This window comes from Tiliqua scincoides, chromosome 5, assembly GCF_035046505.1.
Source record: "Tiliqua scincoides isolate rTilSci1 chromosome 5, rTilSci1.hap2, whole genome shotgun sequence".
Classification (NCBI taxonomy): Eukaryota; Metazoa; Chordata; class Lepidosauria; order Squamata; family Scincidae; genus Tiliqua; species Tiliqua scincoides.
Window position 1 is genome coordinate 19,697,271 of NC_089825.1, and position 19,835 is coordinate 19,717,105.

The following is a 19,835-nucleotide window of genomic DNA, read 5'->3' on the forward strand; positions in this document are numbered from 1 at the left end:
TTGGACAGGTTATGAAGATTAGGGATTCATAGGGATTAGGAAGATCTTAAAGTATTGTGGCCTAGGAATGGAATACTTGTCCGTTTGCAACCTAGAAAGCAAGGAAAAGGAGATTGTGCTTGTTACGTAAGAAAAGAGGCCCCCATGGAGTAACTGGCAAATCAAGGTCATAGCAATATGGTGAATAAATTAGAAGATGAGGGCAGGGGGAGAAATGTGAAATACATTTAAACTAAGGAACATAGTTGATGTGTTCATTATACATTTGATGCAATATTAATTTTTATTCAGGTTCTGACTTATGTGTGCTTTCTGAGTCTGGGGTTGCGACAGTTCTTCTTTAGCTCTAGTTGTAATTTGGTCTCCTAAGAATATCAACCCTGCACAGGTGTTCTTCAGTCTGCATAGTTGGCACAGATAGCTGATAGTAGCTACTGATTATATGTGAAGGTCAGTTAAGTCATTATATCATTGGAGAGATTAAGAGGCAGACTAATAGGAACTGAGTGCATTCAGATGCTCCTCTTTGAATGTTTGTTTAAACAGGCAAGTTTTGATGCCAGGTTTTAATAATTGCGCTGCAATCATGCCTAGCAGGCGACATTGACAGGAATAAGTACAACCTTGTAAGTAGGTCCAGATAAGTTACTAGCCTAAACATCACAGACCTATATTAGCTATTTGATCTATATTGATGGGCTAGGGGTGCAATCCAGAGAAGGCGCAAGTCCCTTGTGCCGACTGAAGAGTGTTGTGAAAGTGCCGTAAAGCACTTTTGAGCCACCATCTGAGGAGGGAAGCCAGCACATGGAGATGTGCTGGTCTCTGGACCCTGGCCTAAGCCCTGTTGGGCCAGCGGTTGCCCCAGGCTGAACTGCTTTCGGCCACAACCCTGCTCTGGATGTGTGTAGGCCCAAGCTCGACTTAGGCTGGCACAGAGATCTGGGGGGAGGGGCAGGGGGAGGGCAGGGAGCAGGCGTTTTGGGGCGTGGGGAGGGTGGGCGGTGGGTGGCTGGGCCAGGATCCGGCACTTGTGCTAGATCCTAACCCTGGTGCTGGGAAGCCCTGGGCAACTGAGTAGAGTACCACGGCATCATGAGACAAGGTAAAGGGAAGTAATTCCCCTTGCCCTGGGTTGAGCCACTTTTGGTCCCAACCTTGCTCTGGATGCGGGGCACAGCAGGCGGCCTGCCTGCTCCAGGGCAGTTTAGGATTGGGCTGTAAACGAGACACACAGACACAGACACACAGACACACAGACACACACACACACACACACACACACACACACACACACACACACACACACACCCCTAGGTTAAAAAAACTTCCCTGCTTTATGCTTTGACAAAATTTTTGCTACAGATGAAACCATGAGTGGCTATTATAGGATAACACTGAATGTATGTTTGGCGTGTTGCATAACAAAAATGGTGTTTGCATAACAAAAACCATAATTTTGTATACAGAATACAAAAGTGTAGGGAATCATACTTTAACATTTTCTTTTTCTAAAAAAAAAAACCTTCAAGAAGTGCTTTTCGTGTGCCCAGGATTTTTAGTTACTAAAAGTTATGCTAAAAGTATGGTAGCAGAGGCAACTACTGAGTTGGTGACAGGTAGTAACTGAATGGCAACTGAGGAGAAAAAGTGCCATTTCCTTTGTGGTGGGTATTGCTTGGCAGCAGCTGAGCCGGGGTGGCAGGAGCAGCACCATGAGACATGTGGTTGCTGAATGATCAGCTGTGCCCATCATGTGCATGCCCCTCAGTAGCAATGACCTATTATTGTCCTCCACCTCTCCTCACCAGCTGCACTATATGTCAGCATCAATTGCTGCAGGATCTTAAAAACTCTGAAAGTAAATGCACAGTAAATGTACGCAACCACTGATCTGGGCTGACCTCGTTGGCTGCTTCCATCCCAGTTCCTTTTAACACTTGCTGTATTAACGGAAATTGTGGATGCATTTTGTTTAAAGGAAGCTTAATGACTTTTTACTATTAAAACTCCTTAATAGTTTGCCATGTGCGCTGTTTGACCTGGTCTATTTCTTTTGTCAAGGATCCAGAATTTGGGCATGCCCAGTGTGAGCTTTGTCTTTGTCTCTTTGAACGGCAGTCTCACATGCATGTGCACACTCCATAAACTGCTTTCGATAGTCTCATATAATGTGTGATGGCTTTGGGGAGCAGATGCTTAAGAAACCCCAAACACTTTGGGTACATGGAACTAGTTAAATGGTTCTTTGAATTCCATCTGTTAAGTAGAATGATAATTAAGGCGTAGAATCCAGTTAAATTCAGTTAAGTTTTCGTTGATTAATTATATGAGTTATAATCAATTAATCACACCTGCACGGGAGGGGAAAAACAAATGTATCGAAAAAAAGCATAAAGCATACTTTTGTTTTTAGACTATGCACACATTTGTCAAAGCAGGGACCACTTGAAGAAGCATTCCCCCTTTCACACAGGATGTGTTGTTTGCCATTTGTAGTTTTTATACATACTCATATTAAAAATGTTTGATTTTATATATTTAAAATCTTTTGACAGATTAGTCAGTTAATCCAGCTGATAAACTAAATGTTACAGCTATAATATTAATACTTAGCGTTTTTATAGGACTTTCTAAGTATACAAAGCTATTCATAAACGCACAGCCCAATCCTACCTAACTCCCCACATGGCCATGCAGCGGCACCAGTGTGGCATCTGCTGTATCCCACAGGGGAGTTTCTGCGTGTTGCGGCCTCCTTAGGCAGGGCCTAGGAGAGGGGGTAAAGTGGTTATTTGTACCCTGACCCAGGGTCAGAAAGGGAACCCAGAAGCCAAAGGAGGGGCCCAGAAATTTCCTGGGAGCTTACATTTTCCAATCTCACCCAGATTGACTGCCCATGAGGGATGCTGGGGACATTACCATGGCACATGGCAGCGACTACTGTCACAAGCCGTACATACCAAGCCCAGGAATGCATACATTCCTTAACAGTGTCACATCTGGGAAGAAACTGACCTGTTACAGTAGCTCTTTGGCCTGTGGATCTGTTTACCATGAAGGAATGTAGAGGAGCTCAGTGACACAGCTGCTGCAGAAGTCAGTTTTGGTGTACACTTGACACTTTCCATTCTATTGTGAGCCTAACACAATGATACTAATCTCCTGCAATAATTTTTGATATTTGAAATATTTTAGAGAGACTTAGGAGTGTGTTTGGTTTTCAATATTACTGTATCTAGCTGCCAAAGCCAGGCAGGCAGGTAGACATGACCTCTGCATTGGAAAGGCTGGTAGATCTGGGCTCCAAAGACTGTTCCAGCTGTTGCCACTTTCCCCCTGCCTGTGTTGCCCCCATTCTGGCCACCCTGTTCTGCCCCCACTCTATTTCACTCCCTCCCCCTTTGGGAAGGGGCCCAAAGGAAACTTTTTACCCCCTGATAAAATTCGTCTCAGAGGCCCTGTCCTCAGAGGAAGGGATCATTTGTTCCTTTGCCGTCGGGTTAACCTCCACTGCTAACATGGGGAAACTCGGACCTGCACCAGTGATATTGCTGATGCAAGTCTGTGGTCTGACCAGTGAAGGCGGATTGGGCCCAGGAATGGAGAAGGTCGGGATTTGGTGGCCGCTGCTATTGCCAAACCTGCCTACTTCCCTAGCCTAACTTGCTCACCCTGCCCCATTCCACTCCCTACCCATCATCATCCCAACACCTATGCAAGCTTACTGCCAGCTGTGGGTGTTCATTGTCATAGATGAGGTAAGTTTTCAACAAGGAACTCCCCAGTTAGTCTCTTAGCCTCTGCACTACTGTATAATTAGCTGTATATCTTACATTTGGATTCTGAAAGTTTTCAGACTATATATTCTGTTTGAGTAACTTGAAAGCCAAAACAAACAAATAAGTAATTTTGCCATAATCCTGTGGCCATTATCAGAGGAAAATTCAAGATAACAGAGACTGAGAATTTTTTCTCTCCATGAATTTCTCCATGAATCTTTCACTGATTACCTTTTTGCAAAGGTAACAATCTCACTGCAGTATCATAATCTGAGTGTGAAACTGATTACTTTCAATTGGAGGTGCCAACTTGTCTCATTTCTTTCAGTCCTGAACCCATTGCAGGGCAGGGTGGATGAGCTCTGAAAAGTCCTATGGCAATATCCTTAGGGCAGGGGTGCTCACACTTTTTTGGCTCGAGAGCTACTTTGAAACCCAGCAAGGCCCGGAGATCTACCAGAGTTTTTTTACAATGTTCGCGCCATCATAACATATAACATTTATGTGTACAATGTATGTTGGTGTACCTTGAGCCCCGCTGAGTATAACAGGACTTACTCCTGAGTAGACATGCCTAGGATTAGGCTGTGAGGCTGCAATCCTAGCCACACTTACCTGGGAGTAAGCCCCATTGAGTACAATGGGCCTTACTCCCGGCGTTTCCTCCCAGAGGCACCTGGGGGGGGGGTTCGGCACTCTGCGATCTACTCATTTTGCCTCGCGATCTACAGGTAGATCACGATCCACCTATTGAGCACCCCTGCCTTAGGGCCTTTGGATTCCCACTTAAGTTGTTTCCCTTAGGTCAAGTCTGCCCTCATGCAGGTTGGCCACCAGCAGGCAAAAAAGAGCTGTGGTAAGCCAGGATCCACTGGCAGGCAGGCTAGGGAGTGGATGGAACCATGACCTCAAATTCTTTCTCAAGTGAATTTTCAGCAGAACTAGTTGTAATAGCAGGGCTAGTCTAGTGATGAGGCTGACAGAAGCAGCCATTTCGAGTGGTCAGTTGAGGGAGTGGAGAACTGAGATAGGGTGCCCTGCACTCTACATTGACCTGCCACCCCTCTTAAGCACCCACTGATTGGGCTGGGCAGCCCAATCCTGAGCTGCCCGGCATGCAAGGCTTCTGCCGCACCAAAATGGCTACCGCATCCAATGCGCACCAAGCAGCCCACAGCAGTTCCTTGGGGGAAGGGAACTTTTGTCCCCTTCCCCCAGGTCAGGGGTCGGCAACCTTAAACACTCAAAGAGCCATTTGGACCCGTTTTCGAGAAAAAAGAAAACCACGGGAGCCACAAAATCCTTTTGACATCTAAAATGAAGATAACACTGCATATATAGTTTGCGCTCCCCTCTTATAGGTCCCAGTTATATAATACACTCCCCTCTTGTAGGTCACAGTTATATAATACACTCCCCTCTTATAGGTCCCACTAAAAATCAGGTCCAGACCCACAGTTGGAGAACAACTGTTTTAGATTGTGCACAGGTGAACTGCTTGTGAAGGATAATGTCATTCTTTACAGTCATTTACTTCTGTACTTTTGTAAATGCCTTTACACACAATACTACCTCTGAACAAGACCACTTAGTACTACTTAACACTGTTCACAAAAGTTGTCCTGAACAAACAAGCTAAGAGTTCAAAACTGCATAAAATAAAAGGCATACTAACAGTGATTACTTCCCAACAATGAAATATGCTTTGGTGCTACATATACAGTATGTTACGCATACAGTATACAAACATATACAGAATACCATCTGGTGCAGGGGTCTCCAAACTCCTTTCAAGTTTCCAAGTGAAGGAAATGGAGCAGTGAGAGTGTGAGTGAGTGATGGGGGAATGCTGAGTAGGGAGCTTGAAGGCTGTAATCCTGTGCACTTTCCTAGGAGTAAGCACAATGGACTTACTTCTGAGGAGACACACACAGGATTGTGCTCTGAGCTTGGGAGGAGGGCAGAGCAGCTGCGCTCAATTGCTTGCTTTTGCCATGATCTTGGGGGGAAACAAGTGAAGGAAATGGGACAGTGAGAGGGCGAGTAAGCGATGGGGGAATGCTGAGTGGGGAGCTTGAAGGCTGTAATCTTGTGCACACTTTCCTGGGAGCAAGCACAATGGGACTTACTTCTGAGGAGACATGCACAGGAGGACTGAGCAGTTGCACTCAATTGCTTGCTTTTGCGCTGCGGCTCGGGCAAGAGGGATCGTGCGGTGGCGGCTCGCCCTCAGAGGCGGTGCGGGCTCTTTGGGCAGGAGCTGCTCCGCCAGCCCGTTTGCGCCCTCTCCTATGGGGCGCAGCCGCAGGAGGTGTGGGAGCTGTGCTCGTGCGCTTGGGCTGGTGAGCAGCGGCTGCGTCTCGGGAGGGGCAAGCCCCTCCCCCCCAGACGGGTTGGCCCCGCACGGAGCCGCAGCAAAAGGCTGAAAGAGCCGCTTGCGGCTCCAGAATGGCAGGTTGTCGACCCCAGCCCCAGGTAAATGAAGTAGCTCCAAAGTGAGGTTACTTGATTCTGTGGTGGCTCTGTAGCCGGCACAGAATCAAGGAATCCTGTGTCATACCACAATCACAGCGCTCAGGATCTGGTAGATCTGAGCTCTGCCAGTCCCGCACCCTCCTGCCCCACTCCCTCCCCCCCACGCCTCCTCCTTGCTCTCCTCCTTCCTTGGAACACCTCCCACCGACTCCCCCACTCACCTCTCCGTCGGCTAGTGGTACAGGTGAGCCGCTGGGCAGCGGACTGTGGGCCCAGCGCTGGAGCTGGCCCATCACATGCTCGCACTGGGGCAGCTCCATCACTGACCCATGGTAATGGTCACAGATGAGCCTTAAGGCATGTTTGTGACAGTGCGCATTGGCGGTGAGCCGGCGCGCAGGGTTCTGGATTGGGCCCTCAGTCAGCTCTTCTGTCTGACTGATTGAAGAGCTGACTTTCCCATTTGCTGAGAGTGAGTGTAAAGAGGATTGGGGTAGCTGCCGCCCATCTCTTCCTCCAGAGCCAGCATATTCCATCCTGTGTGTTTCAAGCAGCACAGCATGAAGGAAGAGGGTGGCACCAGAGGCAGGGGGTGAGTTCCAGGTCACTCATCCTCCTTTCCTTGCCTGCTCAGTTGCTCTACTAAGCAGCCGGATAGGCAAGAAGAAGGCATAGATGATAGTAGCAAAAGTGGTGATGGGATACACACTGACATGAGCACAACATTTTTTGAAGGTGTGGCAGGGTGTATGATTGCAAGACTGATGTTTCCTCTAGACCTGCTCCTGTTACTTGTGATCAAAGAACTGCAAAATTTGCAGTGCGGTATTCAGCAACCTTATTATACCATTATAACTTTTTATTGTATTCTGCTTGAAAGACAGCTTGTATTAATAGAAGTTCCTCATAGTCATCAGACTTCTGTTAACCCAAAGTTTCTAGCAATTATTCAAGTTACAGTTCACATCTATAAACCTTTTTTTCTAAATGTGTGTTTGAAACATTTTATTCACCCATTCTCTGCCTTTTCTTTTGAATGTAATTAATTTTTTTCCTGTGAAGTCCATCTTTGTCAATATCTACAGTAACTTGGTTCATTTTGTTAATAAGACTTTGAAATAAGACTTTCCTTCTATGTCTCTTTAGCATTTAAACTGCATCTTAGAAAGTTCATCTTTGTTAATGAGACTTTATACTGGACATAGTCCTTTATTCTGCATGGGTTTTTGACATAACCAAAGTTATTTCTTGCTTGGTAAGGAAAAGATTTTTCACTGAATTATGGTCATCCTTTCCCTTGTTGGTGGACCAGTTTTTATGGAAACATTGCTGCCTTCTTGTGTCAGCTAAGGCACAGAGACCTGCTTTTTTCTCTTCAAACCAGTCTGGTAATCTAGTAAATCTATGGACTCTTTGTAAATCTTAAGTATTAGTCTTAACCCATGGCATTTGATTTGATGTCTATGTTAAAGTCAGAGACTGAGCTCCGGAAGGGAAGAAACTGCTCACTAGCAGCATATCCTTTGTGGAGCCATGTTGAGATGCAAGCTTATACAGGAAGCAAGATTCGGTTTCAGGAAAAGTATCTGTAACGTCCCAGGGATTGTAGGAAGATATTTGTATGGAGAGTATTGTTTATGCAGTGTGTTCCCGATGGCTGCACTAGTGACCTGGTAAGAATCTTGTAAGCAGCTCTTTGTGTCTCAAACTATGGACTAAGGTGGTTGACCTGTACTTCAGAGATCCCCTTTGCTAGATATCAAGAGATTGTAAGGTCTAAGCTAAAATACAATTGTAGCTGCCTCCAAATATACTAGAATGGAAAGCAAGCTAAACATTCTGACATATATTTGTTGTATGTGTTAGATTGCCATTAGAATGTATTGTATGTGAAAGGTAACACTGGGGGGAAAAACAATGAATATGAAATATCACCATAACACAGTTTGGATCCGTTTTTTTCAACTGATGAATTGAATTCTCATATTCTATATGATTGTAATGTAGAATTGTCAAAATTCAATAGGAATACCCTCAGCTAACTTGTTTTATTAAAAAAAAAATCATGAATATCCCTATCCCAATGAAATCATACAGCAAGACTATGATATAGTATTTCCTTTAGTAATACATTTCCAATATACTGTGTCCACTATGTCCATGATTTTCTGGTAATCTAACTGAACCACTGTTCTTCCTGCAAATTTATTTTTAAGTACATTATATTCTGGTAGCAATGCATTGCGCAAATATAATCCCTGGGGCACTTTCCTTGTCAAATGCATGTACCGCGGAAACCAAACAAAATTTATATTAACAAGTGGTTCAGACTTCACATGTATCCTGAAAAGTTAAATACATAAATCCATAGAAGAAGATTAGTGTGAACACATGAGGGTTCCCCAGCCCTTTCCGCTAAGGTGGCTGAAATTTTTCCACCACCCAAGACAACAGAGATAGCTAGAGTCCCATTGCCAAGCTCTTACTAATTTTTCCTTATGTGGACATGTACTAATTTAAACATCACATAGAAAACTTCACTAGAATGAATAGCCTTATTACTATGTAGACAGATATGCTTTCTATTAGTAGTTACTGAGGTTCTAGTGATGTTTGGAAGTGACTTGTTGTGCAGCTGTCAGAAGGGGGAGGCTTCAGAAGCCTAACTATGTGCGCAGTAGGATCCCATATGCACCTTTGGATTCCTGCTTATTTACTAATGGCACAATCCTTTCTAGAATTGGGTTCGCGCATGCAGGGCTCTACGGCAGCGGAACACAGTTCTGCTGTCGTAAAATGGCTGTTGATGGAGCGCAGCCCCTGTCCCAATCAGCTCTCCTTCCCAAACCACTTCCTCCCTGTTCCTGGCCCTCCTCTCCCCATTCTCCCCCACCTCCCTCCAGTCCCAGTTGCTGGAGGTGGTCAGGCCATGCCAAATGGCTTTGTCATCTTTTGTAATAGGGCCTTACACCACCAGAACAAGTGTTTGAGCAAGGTTATATTAAAGGCTCTGTTTAGGGTTGGGCTGCCAATATCATGTGAATTATCTACTCACCTCAAGACAAGTCTGTTGTTTTGACCTGATCTCATTTTGTTTTCAATAATAGTTAAATCCGTTTTTGGTTTGTTATCTTTTTTCAAATTGGCAACTTATAAAAAACTCACTTTAAAAATAATTACAGTTAGTATTATTGGAAACTTTTGAAACAGTCTTTGTTTCTAATTTGCATTTTTAATAAGAATAAGGCTGCAATCCTAACCAACTTTCCAGCTCTGACATAAGGGCAATGCAACTCCAGGATAAGGGAACAAACCTTAAGGAGGCCTCCATGTTTGCCCCCCAACTTCAGGATGCAGCACATGCCCCACTGGCACAGCTATGCCAGTGCTGGAAAGTTGGTTAGGATTGTGCCCTAAATGTACCCTAAATATGGTAACTATTACACAGTAATAGAAAGACTCTCTTTTCCTGTTACACATTGTTTTATACTTTTTGCCTTCAGGTTAAACTTCATTATGAGCTGAAATAACTTAGCAGCAGTATAGCCACAAATTGGATTTTAACCTTTTTCATCATCAGTACTAAACACTTTGTTTCAAGAAATACATTGTACAATTGCAGATGGGAACTTACTTAATGGAGCACAATGCTCCTAGCTTTAGGGAAAAAAGTTCATGTTCTGAAATTAAATGCAGTTTTTAAATTGAGTTCAAATCAATTCCCCTGAGTCCCATTTACAATTAGTTCTGTGATGTTCAATTATGAACCAATCTTATTTGGAAATAACTCCCATAGAACTCAGCAGAACTTGCAAGTAAACATGCAGAAGCCTGGATTGCAGGCTTTGGGATGTTGTTCTCTTTCAGTGTTGCCCAGAGATAACTTTTCTCTTATTTAAAAAGTCATTGAAATTCTGTTGCTGCTCTGCTGGTGTAGAGTAGTGTAGTGGTTAAAAGACTGAGCTTCCTGTATTTAAATGTTGCCTCTGACACAGACTTACTTGGTTACCTTAGACAATTCATCTCAACTTCAGCAGCAATATGAGCATAATAATATTTATATACAAGTTGGCCCTAATTATCTGCAGGTCCGCAACCTCAACACAGCCAGGAGGGCTGATCTGTACTCTTCGAACGCAACTGGAGATGCCCTCCAGTTGCTTCCAACAGTGTTCTGAGCTGTGGGGAGGCTGCATGCAGCCTCCCCATGACTCAGAAGGCCTGTTGGAGCCCTTTAAGATGCATGTCCAGTTTTTCAAAAAATTGGCCGTGTGCCTTAAGGCCTCTAAGCAAGCCCTCCAAGATTGAGAGTTCTCTATGGGCCCACCTGCAGATCCTGTAATCCATGGATTTTGGCATATGTCGGGGTTCCAGGAATGGAATCCCTGTGAATACCAAGGGTCAACTGTACAAGACTTTCTTTACTCTACATATATCCAATGGTTGAATGTGGTGTTTGCTTCTTTACCTTGGCTGTTTTTTTAATAGTTTTTTTAAAAAAAGATTTTACAGTCCCTACAGATGTTTGAAGCATGCTTTTAGTTCTATGTGTACAGGAATTTTATTGGAATATTGCTTTTATTCGAGTATTACTAAAGTACTGAGCAAAGTAGATGTTAATGGTATAGCGCAGACCAGTCCTAACCAGCACTGAGTAGTGGGGCCGCTCAGCTCATGCTATTTCCAGCACTGGGAAAGAGCAGGCTGGAGGTCTCCTCAAGGTAAGGGGACATTTTTTCCCTTACCCTGGTAAAGCCCCATCCTGTGGAGTGGGGCTACTTGGATCTTCCTTGTCCGAGTTACCCCATGTTGGGCTTTCAAGCCCAGGAGGGGGAATAGGATATGGTGTGCGTTACTGCTGCCAATCCCATTCCCTCTCGGACCTGATTCCCCATCCTGTTACACCTTCTCCCCCTCCCCCTACACTGCCCAATGGGAGCTTACCTGTTTCATCAGGTGCTCTATTTGGATCCAGCACCAGTGGCACGGCACAGACCTTCTCACTGGCTCTCCTTAATCTCAGCGTGTCATAGAGTGCTTTACAGTCACTGAGCCAGCTCTAGGGGAGAGCAGGATTGTGCTATCAGTTTATTACATGTTTGGCTGCACTCATATCAACATTTGCTTTGAAATAAAGCCGTACTGAGCTTAGGAGTAGTTACTTCAGTGTAAGTAGCATAGGAGTGGGCAATAAGTGATGGTGTACAAAACTGAATATGCTTTTGTGATGTGATAAAAATTAGAGAACAAGTTCAAGCTTATTAATATCAGAAGGCTTTAAGGGTTCCATGAAAATTCCACAGCTTTCTACTGAAGCACATATAACTTAATGTAACTTACATGTGCACATAACAGGATTGTCCAGTTACTTGCTGTAATTTAAGTGATGCTATTGTTATTCCCCTCTTTCTCCATACTAATATGCCTTACAGACTGGCCACAGTGAAACTCAGCCCTTCTATCTCATTTGAACAAATAGACAGTGTTTTCACTTAAGACTCTGCATATCATCTGACTGGAGCATATGTTGTCCTGTCAGACAATACCAATGCAGTGGTTTTTGTCAAGATAGTTGTTGTTTTCCATCCTATAAGACAAGAGGTTTTAGATTATTAAATTGTCTGACTTGTACAAAGAAAAGAAAAATCCATTTAAGTGTGTGTTTAGGAGGATTGCTTAGTTTAAAGTATATACCAAGTATTTTAATAGCGTGACACTCAGACCTCCATATTTGATTCTGGTTTGTCAAGAATCTAAAAACTTCTTTGTAATAATAATGCTTAACAATTGTATAATGCTTTGAGTGTGCAAAGTGTTTCACATGTATTATCTTGATATTGTCCTTGCAACTTTAAATAGATTATGGTAAGATTTCTGACATCTTATCATTGCCAGAAGCACTATCAACTGGGGAGCAGACTCTCATCCTTGCCCCTGCACTGTAGCTAGATAGAGAGGGCCAGGGGAATATGTGTGATAAGAGTTATATATGTCGTGTGTGCACCTCCTGTTTTAATTATTATCCCCACATTGCAGCTGTGAAACTGATGGCCCAATCCTATCACCCTCCTCAATCAGCGTAACTAGTCTTGGCAGAGTCAGAGCCTGGCAGAGGCTGCTATACAACAGTTGCAAAGCAGCACCTGCTGGCAGGCCAGAGCTGTTAACTTCCTGCTAGTGGTTGATCTTGACATTTTGAGCATTCAAGCTGCCTACAGCCTACCTACACTTGCTGTAAGCTTGCATGCTTATAGCATCTTGTAAAAGAAAGTAACACTTTTCCCTAGTAAGCATCTAAACAACGTTAATGGACGGGAGGGTTGCAGAGTTTCCCTGTATCCTTGTTTTTCGTATTCATGGGGGTGGGGGTGGTGCTGAAACAGATCCCCTGCAGATATGGGAGAATGCCCGCATATAAATCAGATAGATTATATGGATATATAATGCAGGAATGGTGTGTGTGAGAAAAGCCATACATCATAGATTCTGTTTGTCAGAATTCTAAAAATCTTGTAGTTAAACATTATGTACTCTGGGGAATCATACAATAAACAAACTTTATCATAATCCTCAGTATTGGAGTGGATTTGCTCCAAATGAAAGCATTTTGTATTCTGGCTGGAGTCTCAGGGCCCAATCCTAAACTTTGTGCGCTGGCTCACCGCTGGCGTGCAATGTTGTAAACGTGCCATAAGGGCCCAAGCGCTGATGCTCCGCTGGTGCTAGCCCAGCACCGGATTAGCTCGGCAGTAATACGGACCACTGAGATGTGGAGAGGTGGGGAGGAGGAGTTCCAGGGCGGAGAGAGGGTGAAGAGGAGGTGTGCTGAGGGGAGGGAGCGGGGCTGGAGGGAGGCAGAATGAGTGGAGCTTTGCTTCACCAGATCCAGAGCCTCCGCCTGACACAGAGGCTCCGCTGGCCGCCTGACACAGAGGCTCTTGATTCTTTGCCAACCTTTGGGTCGCCATAGAATTGCAGGGTTACTCGCTTTACCTGGGGAAGGGGACAAATGCCTGGAGCATGCAGCACTCGGCAGCAGCTGTTTTTGGCACTGCTGAAACTCCACGCACTGGGCAGCTCAGGATTGGTCTGTCAGTCATCAACATAGCAGTAAACAGCAGTTCCCAAAACTTTTTACTGAATATTTAAGGAGAATGTGTTCGTGAGAAACAAGTATCTGTGACTGGCAGCTTAAACTATGGTCTATACTTACATTTGGGAGAGTTGTTTTTTTAGATGAGTGATGGTAAATGGGTGACAGAAGTGCGAAAAATCTGTATGAATAAATTTCAGTTGCAGAAAAACATCAAATTGTTCAGCTGTTTTGTCTTAATTTTTAAATGGTTAAAGGAGAACATTAATTTGAAGGAAGAGTATATTTTAGCTGTAAAATGTGTATGTCTTGTGTGTGTCATATTCCATCTCAAATATTTACATTTTAGTGGCTTACTCCAGAGCCTTTCAGTGTGAAATAGAGGATGTTGTAGAATGTAAATCTATCTTTGAAAATATTTCTGCCTTCTTTTTCAGCTTGCAAGTGTGCATGTGCTACCAAAATTTGATGCTACAGGCCCTTCCTCTTTGAAACAGAGCCATCAATTACTGTTTGAAAGCACAATTCAGTACGTGCTGATGTGTTCATTCAAAGAAAAGAATAAACCTCTGTTTGTGAAGGCTTGCATGTTTCAATGGGCCATTCAGAAGCGCAGCGTATTAAAATGCGTAGCACCTAGAATCCATACATTTTAATTAATGCAGTGTAACATGCTTATGGTCTGGATCTGGCCAGTTCTGCCCTGTACATCGGAAGTGCAGCTAGAATTCTTTTGCTGTTATTTCTAGTGCTTCGTAAGGCCGGGTCTCATGTCTAGCTCAGTCACCCCACGCATTTGTTTCACATTTTGACCATTTCTGCAAATCTGAAAAACTAAATTGCTGAAGCTTTCTTGAATACTGCAGGATGACCCTTGGGGCAATAGAGGCTTCGAGTTGCTGGATTTGTACAGACTGTGATAACTTATATCAGCAATTAGTGGAAGCTCTTCTTGGTATGTAGCAAGAAGTATGAAGCAGAACTTGCTTTGTGTATTTCAGCTGATTATTTTAATGGAATCATTGGATGACTTGAGAAAATAACAAGGTTTTCTTTCTTTGCTGAAGATTAATTATAATATGTGTGTTGGATATTTTTTGTATAACTTTGCAGTAGTTAGTTTTGCTTATTTTGAGTCTCACTTATGTGAAATCAGACAGCCAGTTGACAGGGTTGCTGTTTTGTTTTTGTTTTAGGTTGATTGTATTGGCAAAACAACTTTTTATTTAAATGTAGGTGTGTGTGTGTGTGTGTGTGTGTAATTTTGTGAAAAAGCATATTTCATGCAGAAAGATACTGTGATTTGAATGTCTTTCTTCTGTTTAACATTTCTTACTCTTCCCCCCCCCCCCAGATGTAATGTTAATAAGACACTAGACTCTGACTATTGTCCCTTAAGGGGGTCCCTTAATTACATAATAATGTGAATTTGACTGTGTATATTCCTGAATTGGGTGGAAAGGCGAATTTATAATTTTGAGTTTAGCAAATTATCTTAAGCATTTTCCCCGCCATCCATGCAACATGCAGCACAATGTATTTTGATCTTTCAAGTAGCGCTGGCACAGGGACTGTATGCCAGTACTTCTCAACCAGTGGCACTCATACCACCAGTGGTACTTGAGGTGGTGTCTGGTGGTACTCATGGGACCCCTAGACCCCCCACTGCCTTGAAGTGAGACCAGCAACACAATGCGACAAGCAACCGGAGGAGGTTCAGCTCAGTGGGTAGAGATCCAGCATGTGCTTTTTGTGCACTCCGAAAAACCCTTCTGTCTGCCCTGAGCCTCTTACCAGTGTTTGAAGTAACTGGTAATGACATCAACACCAGTTACTTCCGCTGGTACTTTCAATAGGTGGACGATGTGCAGTCGTACAACAGGGACAAATGTCGAAAAACACTGATGTATGTTAATCCTAATTATGTATGCGGTGACAGAAAGATCTGAATTTGGGCAGATATTTGAGCTTTTTGCTAAAACATAATAATTTGATGTATATTTCCTTGCAGATGAGCCAACAAGCCCTAGCATTGACCATGATATCGCCCACATTCCAGCTTCTGCTGTTATTTCAGCATCTGCCTCTCGAGCACCCACCATTGCAACAGTTCCTCCTAGTCCCACCTCTGTTGTGCCATTATTTCGACGTCAGCTGTCACATGACCATGGTAAGTTTTGTAGCCATCTTGCAACTCCAAATTACATACTTTAGCTTATCCATTGATGTTTGCTTATGTGTGTGTTTTTAAGGCAATATATATTCATTAATGCTGTTTTGATTATAGAATCTATCAGGACTAGTGTTATGGATGGTGCATTTCCTGCAAAAAGTGAAAGGTCCAAGTCTTATGATGAAGGACTGGATGACTATCGAGAAGGAAAAGTGTAAGTCCCAAATGAAACTAGTATGTAGTTCTGAGGGCATATGTTTGACTCATGTGATAGGGTAGCATAGTGATTAGTGTGTCAGAGTAAGACCCAGGTTCAAATTCCCACTCAGCTACAAAAGCTCACTGGGTGATCTGGGGTCAGTCACCTAACCTATCCCATAGGGTCATTTTTGCCTAGCCCACAGATATACACATTTGGACCCTGCTGCATATATGCAACATTGGGCAGAAATGGCTTAAGTATTGGGTAGCCATTGTATGGTGCCCTGATAAAAGCAAGATAGACATTGTTGTCCTCCAAGGTGTAGACTATAATGTTTGCTTTCTATCTGCAGGTCCATAAAGCATGTATCCAGCTTAAAGGGAATCAAGGTCAGTAATTCTGTATTCAGTGGTATTGCACCAACTGTGGAAGCTAGTATTGCCTAGTATCCGTGTTACATAATGATTTTACAAACTAAGGTGAATATGCACCTGTGCAAATATTGGTATTCCACTTAAAACTGATGTGTAGTGATGTTTGGTTGCTGATACATAATATCTAGCTAATAAACAAGTATGGTAAACCAGTGGTTTTAAAACTTTTTAGAGGCCCTAGAGGCTGCTGCCTGATTTATAAATGCCAGTGGGTGAGGCTATAATGATAATTGGGCAGCAGTGCTGCCCCCCATAGCAGCTTGTTTAACCCTCAGTGCTCACTGCCTAATCTGCCCTGTCAGTTTTGTGAACCACCAAAAATTGGGTCATGACTCACTGGTGGGTCCCAGACCCATAGTTTGAGAACCGCTGTGGTAACCTTTTAAACCATGAATACAGCCAGCTTAAATGCTTCTGCCATCTGAATGTATGATTGAAAAACTGACCAAGGAACAAGGCAGAACTCTCTAGTGATCACTTGTGCTTTGTCCCCCTCTTTCCCACAAGGGAGAAGGAAAGGGGAGGTACAGAGTCTAGCAGCCACCTTGTAGCTGCACTGTGCAGTTGATGTTAGCTACCTGTCCTCGGTCCCTCCCTATCTTCTACCATCAAGATTAGAATTCAAGCAAGTAGTGGTGATGGTGGTGGGCTGATCATGTTTTGCTTGTCTTTCTTTCTTTTTTAAAAAAATTAATCCTTCAATATGGTACTTCCTTTAGGCCCCAGACAGCCAAACCTCTTCAGAAAACTCAGGGTCCAGAAAAGCTTCTTCTTCAGAGGTCTTTGGTGATGTCACCAAGGAAGGGTGTCTCCATTTTCGACAGCTAATCACAGACAAGGGAAAGGTACTATCTAACAGTCAAGAGTATGCGTTGCAGTTATCTGTTGCTTCCCATTCAGAGTCCTTTGGTTTTGTAAGCATTTATGAGCAACCACCATGTTTACTAGATTTTCATTCCCAGGCGAGAGGGTTAGACCCTTTTCTTTTGATCAAAGCCCAACTTTTCAGAATTTTCCTGCAGCTATCAGATTTGTGATGATGGCGTCTTGATAAAACTTTAGTATAGTGTTGTGATCATCTAGCAGTTAGAATGAGCTCAGAGTAGGTTTAATAAAATTGGATGGAAGTGATGTCTTTTGCATGACATATTCTCTATGCCTATATACTAAGAACTAGGGCTGCAACTTGTAATTGCTTTGTCAAATTAATTGATTGGGCAGGTGGATCATGTTTGTTTAATAATTGTTTTTAATACAAGTGTGTATGAAACTGTGACACCATCTTGGGAGATGTATTCCATCATCTTTTGACACAGGAAGAATATCTCTTTTATGATATGCTCTCTATGACACCTGTGTGCATCATCTAAAAACAAAAACAATGTTCTTCATAGTTGCAAACAATGGTTTTCTCTGGAAGAGGAAGGAGGGCATTCTTTACTTACAGGAGGGCTGGACTTCCTGAGGTCTCTTCCTCCTGTGGGAGGCAGCCCACCCCAGTCCAACTCTGCCTTTCTAAGAGACAAGTCAGGCCTTTGCTGAACCCATAGGCTCAGTTTTTTCTGGCCTTCTTCCTCCATCTCTTCGTTCCTTCCTACATTCCTTCTATCCCCTCTTCCCCAACCTTCCTTTCCCAACCCTGGCCTCCTATCCTACCCTGCTGCCTTCTCATCCATTCCCTTCACTCAACCAGGGAACCTATTCTCCAGACTAGCAGAGGTAGTGAGCTAGCAGTAAAAGGTTTACATTGGGAGGTGCAAAGTCCAGAAGCCACCTGTTTTGGTCTCCCTCATATATCAGTGAAGAATTGCTCTTGCTGTCTCCCTCCATCACAGAGATATGAATATGTATTTGCTCTTCCTCATAACTCCCTCTGTGAGAACCTGAATGTTTAACTATGAAAGGTTTTAAGCAACTCACAGCTGCCAGAAACTGAAGTCTTATTGTATAAATTTCCATAGTTTTGCTTCAGTTGTATTATTCTGTACAACTCTTTTCTCACCCATTTGTTTTAGAGGTTTTCTTTGTGTGGAAATTGACTGAGTGACCAGGGTTAATGCTTTATAACAGTGGTCTTCAGCCTTCAAGCCATGACCCCAATAAATAGATAAATGAATAAGGTATGAGGCTTGGGGGCCCATTTGGACCTTAGCATGGACAGTTTGATGGTGGGTTAAGAGGCATGCGAGCTCCATTTTTAAGTTAACAAGAGGTGAAGGGGCTTGTGGGAGTTCCATTGATGTAGCCCTCACAAAGACTACAATCCCAAAAATGAATCCATTCATTTTTCATTCTTCGTGTTCGGGGGGGGGGGGGGAAGCCCATTGGCAGCCCTGGCTGAAGGAGCCAGTGCCCCAGCATAGCTTGGCAGCCTTACAAATGAGTTGTGAAGAACACTGCTTTATAAAACACCTGCTTCTCCCTTCCCTGGTCTCTCTGATTTATTATAATTGTTGTTGTTGAATTTAGAATATAAACTCCTTGTTGCAGGAACTGTCTTTTTTGCTGATACCCATATTACTGTATCAAATAGATAGTGCTAGTCTATTGCACAATAGATAATGCAAGCTCATATTTTCCAGAGAGTCGGTGGGAGCATTCGGCCGTGGAAGCAGATGTATGTGGTTCTTAAAGGCTGCTCATTGTACTTGTACAAGGATAAAAAAGAACAGATCACGCCATCTGAAGAAGAGCAACCCATCAGTATCAATGCCTGTTTGATAGATATTTCATACTGCGAGACAAAGAGGAAAAATGTATTTCGACTCACCACTTCAGATTGCGAATACTTGTTTCAAGCTGAAGACAGAGATGACATGTTGGCATGGATCAAAGCTATTCAAGAGAACAGTAACTTAAATGAAGAGGTTGTGTGCTTGTTAAGTGTTTATTTCTGACTTTATTGTACGTTACATTCTTTGTTGAAGGGCGCACAATTAGTCCTCCAAATTCAACTGAACCATGTGAAAGGGGCCGTAGCGCAGGGGTGGCCAGTCCATGGCACGTGTGCTTTTAGTGGCACACGGACACTTGCTAAGTGGCACACGCAATCACTTTGTATTTTTGAAATGCATTTAAACAACAACAAAGAAAGCACCACAGCAGTTTAAGGTTTGCTTGATTTCTTTGCTACTCCTTACAGAGCACACCCCCAAGTTTCTGATGCTGCAGGGGGTGTACTCAGGGTGTCTGTGCCTGCTCTGCTTGATTTGTAAAATGGGGAAAAAGACAGAAAAAGAATGATGGACAGGAGAGAAAGCCAATAGGGCAAATGCTAGCAAGCTGCATTCCACCATCTGGTGTGTCAGTTGCTTACCCAAGAAGGCCAGATTGGTGGAGTACTGAAGAGGAGAGGAGTGGGCTGTAGAAGGCTTTGGGGGCGGAGCAGGGAAGCATAAGGATTGCCGATGAGATCAGCAAAGCCCTGGTGGCCTAGTCAGGCAGATATACCTGTTGTTGGCAACCTTCAGTCTTGAAAGACTATGGTATCGCGCTCTGAAAGGTGGTTCTGGAACAGTGTCTAGTGTGGCTAAAAAGGCCGATTCGGGGGTGACAATCCCTTCCACACTGGGAGCAAGTGCAGCCTGTCCCTGGTCTGTCTCCCTGGCTATGGGCCTTCCTTCTTTGTCTCTTAGCCTCAGACTGATGGCCAAGTGTCTCTTCAAACTGGGAAAGG

General features: G+C 43.6%; 1 protein-coding gene across 3 annotated transcripts in view; it reads left to right on the forward strand.

The window, feature by feature from the left end:
- The window catches only part of ARHGAP21 (Rho GTPase activating protein 21), a 128,580-nt gene that overhangs the window by 90,761 nt on the left and 17,984 nt on the right, over window positions 1–19,835 (forward strand). For all 3 annotated transcript variants that reach the window (XM_066629003.1, XM_066629006.1, XM_066629004.1), the window contains 5 exons: window positions 15,362–15,520; window positions 15,638–15,737; window positions 16,078–16,114; window positions 16,879–17,004; window positions 18,742–19,026. In XM_066629003.1, coding sequence (XP_066485100.1) covers window positions 15,362–15,520; window positions 15,638–15,737; window positions 16,078–16,114; window positions 16,879–17,004; window positions 18,742–19,026 — 707 coding nt within the window. The remainder of the gene's footprint in view (window positions 1–15,361; window positions 15,521–15,637; window positions 15,738–16,077; window positions 16,115–16,878; window positions 17,005–18,741; window positions 19,027–19,835) is intronic.